Consider the following 5,881-nt stretch of genomic DNA (forward strand, 5'->3'; position numbering starts at 1 on the left):
ACGGCCTATGCTGAGGATCATGCATTGCCTCTTGTATTTATTTCTAAGAAACCTAGTCTGGGAATACACCCAACTAATAATTTCGGTTTCCTCTCTGTGTAGAAGAGAGGCTGCTTTTCAACACTAGGGGGAAAATGTTTTGACTCCCTGGAAAATCCTCATTACCCACGGAGAAGGAACTAAAGATGAAATTTATTATTTTTAATTGAAGAGAAAATAATCAGTGATGTTATCACACACACACACACACACACACACACACACACACACTCCATAGGAGAGAGTTTGGGGACTGAACAAAAGTGAATAGTGCGGTGGGAAAGTTTATTACTAATGGGAGTTTACAGTTTCGGTTGAATGGTCTGACTGAGCCCCTCTGACTGTTACACACCTCTCATTAACTCCCAGCCCGAACTCCCAGACCGCATACCACCAGGCAGAAGCAGTTCATTAATAAATCTCTTGTCTCCAGACTGTTCCAAGCAGCGGAGGAAGGTGGGGGCCCACGGAAGCAGCTAGTTCCAGCCTTGCCAGAGCGCTGTGTCATAGCGCAGCCCCCTGAGCCTGCTGGCAGATACACCCCCCAAGCACCACTTCATAAACGCGCTGGGGAAGACAAGTCTGGTGCAGAAAGGATTAGCAGGGCAGGGAGAGCGGGACAGACCCTCACACCCTCCTGCCTGGTCCCAAGCCTCAGGGTTAGCGGCGCACTTGGCCGGCTAGCTTCCTTGCCTGGCGAAGCTCTTGCTCTGAACCCTGCACCTGGAGGCCACCCTCGGCGGGGCTGGCAGAACCCGCTTATAAAAGGGGGTGGCTGTGGGAGACTGTGGGCCCACTGTGAACGTGGGTGAGGTGCTCCAGGGAACCCGGGCTGCCCGGTGCGGGGGCAGACAGCTGGCCACACACACCCCAGGCCTCGGTGCATGCAAGGACCCCCTGCAGCTACTTCCCTGGGCCTCCCCCAGAGCGCACACAGCTGCGGCACACTGCTCCCACCCTCCCCTACACACACCCCGGGCCTCCGGAGGGTGCCAGGTCGGGAAGCAGACCCCTCATTGAGAGCCTGGTGCTCAGTCTAGAAAGAGGGGTTCCGGCCTCAGAAACGTTCTGTGTCCTCACCCGAAGCGGGCTGGCGTCTGAACCATCTGGAAGGGATCTTGGTAAGGGTGGGGAGGAGAGGCAGCCCCTGAGCGGGGGAAGGGGTGAGTCCAGGCCGAACCCAGCCCCCGGGTGTCACTTTCCTTTCCTGCGGGCCCGTCACTGCTGATAAATGGGAGGAAGGCCGAGGAGGGCGAAGGAAAACCAGCGAGGTCAGCGCGGGGCGAAGCGGAGCCCTGCTAGCGCCCCGGGTAAGCGCGGGCGAAGAGACCTGAGCGGGGCACAGCGTGGGGACAAGCCACGCACGTGGATCGAACCAGGCCTTCGGGGCCGGATCGGAGCCACGACCTGCGGCGACAGAGCTGGCTCTGGGCCTTTGGGCCTTGACCCCTCAGCCCTCCTGATTGCCCCCTGAGAGGATGCGGGTGACAGGGTCCAGGCTGGCGCAGCGCGGGAGCCCCTGTCCGCCTTTCTTTCCCGGGCGGTGTCCCCTCTCCCGGAATCCGATCTTCCTGCCACCCGCTCGCCAGAGGGCCACTTGCCGCCCCGGCCTGGTGTCTTGGAGACAGGGATTTAGGAGTTGTAACCCGCGGGGTAGCCCAAGGACTCGCGGGGCTGAATAATAATCATGGTGTCTCCCTCTCTCCCCTGGACGTTTTTAGGGCCTCCTCTGCGTGCTGCTGTTGTTTTCTTTCTCTCACGCCCGCGGGCCTCTGAGACCTGGAAGAAGGGGGCAGCTTCCTGCAGCCCCCCGGAGCCGTCAGGAAGATGGGGAGCAAGGCCCTGCCAGCGCCCATCCCGCTCCACCCATCGCTGCAGCTCACCAATTACTCCTTCCTGCAGGCAGTGAACACCTTCCCCGCCGCCGTGGACCACCTTCAGGGCCTGTACGGGCTCAGCGCTGTGCAGACAATGCACATGAACCACTGGACGCTGGGGTACCCCAACGTGCACGAGATCACCCGCTCCACCATCACGGAGATGGCTGCGGCGCAGGGCCTCATGGACGCTCGCTTCCCCTTCCCTGCGCTGCCCTTCACCACACACCTGTTCCACCCCAAGCAGGGGGCCATTGCCCACGTCCTTCCAGCCCTGCACAAGGACCGGCCCCGTTTTGACTTTGCCAACTTGGCGGTGGCCGCCACGCAAGAAGATCCGCCTAAAATGGGAGACCTGAGCAAGCTGAGCCCCGGGCTGGGCAGCCCCCTCTCGGGCCTCAATAAACTGACTCCGGACAGAAAGCCCTCCCGAGGGAGATTGCCCTCCAAAACGAAAAAGGAGTTTATCTGCAAGTTTTGCGGCAGACACTTTACCAAATCCTACAATTTGCTTATTCACGAGAGAACCCACACGGACGAGAGGCCATACACGTGTGACATCTGCCACAAGGCATTTCGGAGGCAAGATCACCTGCGGGATCACAGGTGAGGCTGGGAACTACGGGAAGGTGAATTTGCCCATGAAATGTCCCGGTAGACATCCCAAGTGTCACTAAAATCCAAATCCCTCCTAAAGCCGGCTTCAGCGAACCACCAGCGCTGACCTTCCCCACCCCAAGCCTGCCGCTGCTGCTGTATTCTTTGAGATGGGAAGGGGCCTTCCTGGGTCCTTGAGCAGGAAAAAAATCTGGTAGCTTGGCTTTGGCCTAGGAGTCAAAATTCTATTTCCTCTGAGTCGGCCTTGGTATTGAGTGAGGAGTGAAAAGTTAACCTCAGACCCCGGAGTCCTTCCAACTGGGTGGACTGGGTGGAAGGGGTGCAGGTTTGGAGGCTGTGGAACCATTTCCGGACAATCTATTGGTCTCTCCCCACCTCCCCGAGTACCCTAGAGCCGCCCGCGGGCTTTCTTATTCTTTGAAGGGTCTTGAGGTAGCTGTGTTTAGCAACAGCTCCTACCATCCTCACACCATGGCTTAGTAAAAGAGAGTGGGCTGAAATAATTCCCACGGTAAGGGTGTGGAGGTTTCGCCGAAATCTATCTGTGACTTCTGAGATGGGACTTTCGTATCTGTCCTCGGGGCTGTGAAGTGATTCCCAAAATCAGCCCCCACCCCTCTCGGTCTTGATTTGGTCAGTTTAAATCCCAGGGAAAAGCCTGGAGGCCTCCAACGGCTCTTTGTGCAGCGTCTGGAGCTCCAGAAATACGCCAGAGAGGGCGGTCAAGTGTAGATAAAGCCAGACGGCCGTGAATGTTCCCAAGTGTCTGTTAGCTGAGGTTAACTATAAACAGAATTTCACAGAAAATCTAAGAACAACATAAACAATAGACATTCTGCTTCCTTTGCCCTCTCAAAATTTCGTTGGAGTAATTGTGGAAAGTAAATCCTAAGCCACAGGGATGACCATTTCAATGAAACCTTGTATTGATTTTCAGGTATATCCATTCCAAAGAAAAGCCCTTCAAATGTCAGGAGTGCGGGAAAGGATTCTGTCAGTCTAGAACTCTAGCAGTTCACAAAACTTTACATATGCAGGTAAGTTCATTTTCTTCCATTAAAATTGCTTCATTTTTATCATTATGGCTTTACAAAAAGTGTCCAAGGCAGGGTCTGTTTCTTAACGCTGTTTTTAGGTTAGCTTGGGGAGGGGGGGGAGAGGCAGAGACACTAACAAAGAATTTTTCTTAACGAACAGGCCAGCCAATCTATAATACATCCTAAAGTTAGTATTGTATTTTTTTCATCCCATCTGCTCCATGTTTAAAACATCCGTGTTTGGGAGGAAATAAAGGTAATTTTGACAATGGAGCCATGGTGAAATCCCATATGCTGTTTTTCCCAGGGGCCTCGTAATTTGTAGCTTTCAGGACGTTGAGGAATAGTTTAACTTTCCAGCAAACAGGAGCTTCATTTCCCGGGAGAATGGAGTTCCCTAGGAGAGGACTGCCCCCCACCCCACCCCCCTTCCTGCCCTTGACGTGGCGATGAAATACGTGGCCCACCGTGGTGGTCTTATCAGTGCGATCGGGCCTCCGAGTGCTTCACGATTGGCGGGTGCGGAGCACGGATCTGTCACTGCAGGTCCTTCTTTTGTTGTCGCGCTTGTTACGTTAGGGCTTGGTACAGATAAGACAAACTGTTGAGGTGGGTGCCCGTGGTGGTGTGAAGGATTAATCCTTTGCCTTGCTTCACATCTGAACAGGAATCTCCACACAAATGTCCCACATGTGGAAGAACCTTTAATCAGAGAAGTAATCTGAAAACTCACCTTCTCACCCATACAGACATCAAGCCCTACAGCTGCGTGCAGTGTGGCAAAGTGTTCAGGCGAAACTGTGATCTGCGGCGGCACAGCCTGACTCACACCCCGCGGCAGAACTTCTAGCGAAGCCCGGATCTGCCCTCTCCACGCCTCCCACCGAGGGGCCCACCCCCACCCCACTGACCCCAGCTCTGCCCTGGCTGCAGCCGCACCTGCAGCTCCCGAGAGTTAACTGTTCTGCCGGAGGACTGGGAACTCTCTAGAAAGCCACACACTTCCCCCTTCGCAACCAGCATGTACTAGATCCGTGTAGATATTCACGGCTCATTTTAGAGCTCTGTACATAGTGTCGTGGGTCTTCGTCCCGTTGTGTTGTTTTGTTTTCGTATCTTGTTGGATGCACCCAGATGTGGAAAATGGAAACCAAATTTATCTTTAAAGACTGTATTTTCAAAATAAAACTTTTCTTGTTTCAACTCTTCTTGAGATGTGTCTGGATGCTGTCAACCTCTGTTTTCCCTGTGGGTTCCAGAGGAGGGGACAACCCCTGAAGATCCAATGGGAAGGGTGTTCTTTATTCCTAGATTTTAAAAACAGGACTTCTCGTTCTCTTAATAAAATTTGTGTACTTCCTTTTTTTGTACTGTGGCATTTTGGAATGGGATCATGCTCGTTTTTGTTGTTGTTGTTGTTTTTTTTTTTTTTCTTTCAAATACATAAAATCGAATCACCTTGGAATCCTAGTCCTCGTGTTTACTCTAGTCCCTACGTTTGTTAAGTTTATTCCTTCAGGTAAGTATACTGTAGTAATCACTGTTGATAACGCGCTGTTTACTGTTAGACCCTTGAAAGGCCCTGATGGCACGAAGTACAGGAGAGGAGCGTGGCGTTCTGGAAGTCCTTGACCCGTTGTCGAAGTTTATGGTGGGCAACTGCTCCTACTTTAGACTTTGAACACTGATTTCTCACTATAAACACAGACTTTATCCTGCCTTCAGGGCATGAGTGTAAAATCCTCCCGCAGAACAGGAAGATACAGAGGATGGAGAAAGGAGGAAGGAGAAACCACTTAGTAGTGTTTGCACACAATATTTCTTTCCAAGGGTGGAGATCAATTCTGTCAGAAGGGTAGGATTTCTCTACAAAGCAAAGTGAGTGAGGTCACTGGCCAAGGTCTGCCCTTGGAAAAATGTCAAGTGCAGGCTACTCCTTGTAGGGAGCTTGTGGTAGGTCGATATGAGGTAGTCTTCTAAAGCCTGTCACTGTTTCCCAAGTAGCTCTGGAGCACAGGATACTTGGGGCAGTGGCAGCCCTGGAGTCAGCAGGATTTGGGTGGAAGGCTCTGGGTGGAGGTAAACAGCAGAATGGTTCCAGATGAAAGGAAAATGATTCAGTTCAGAGAACATCCCTGGAACCTGTGGCCCAGTGGCCCAGTAGGCGCTCATAAATAGTTTAATACTGAATAACAGGCTGAATCAGGCATTCTCAGATTTCTTTTAAAAACTGTATTATTTGTGCAAGGATGGCTTGTTTAACCTTCAGGGGATATCAAGCAACAAGTCTTTCATTTGTTTGATAGCTTA

General features: G+C 52.4%; 1 protein-coding gene across 2 annotated transcripts; it reads left to right on the forward strand.

The window, feature by feature from the left end:
- Positions 1–1,816: 1,816 nt before the first annotated feature.
- On the forward strand, positions 1,817–4,732 carry Osr2 (odd-skipped related transciption factor 2). 2 transcript variants are annotated; one of them, XM_036208892.1, is made up of 3 exons: positions 1,817–2,522; positions 3,472–3,571; positions 4,321–4,732. In XM_036208892.1, the coding sequence occupies exons 1-3, from the start codon at positions 1,867–1,869 to the stop codon at positions 4,393–4,395; spliced, it is 831 nt and encodes a 276-aa protein (XP_036064785.1). In that variant the 5' UTR covers positions 1,817–1,866; the 3' UTR covers positions 4,396–4,732. The 2 variants fall into 2 exon arrangements, with proteins under 2 accessions (XP_036064785.1, XP_036064786.1); XM_036208893.1 differs by having other exon boundaries at positions 1,852–2,522; positions 4,239–4,732.
- The last annotated feature ends 1,149 nt before the right edge of the window (positions 4,733–5,881 follow it).

Source organism: Onychomys torridus, chromosome 16 (genome assembly GCF_903995425.1).
Source record: "Onychomys torridus chromosome 16, mOncTor1.1, whole genome shotgun sequence".
NCBI lineage: Eukaryota > Metazoa > Chordata > Mammalia > Rodentia > Cricetidae > Onychomys > Onychomys torridus.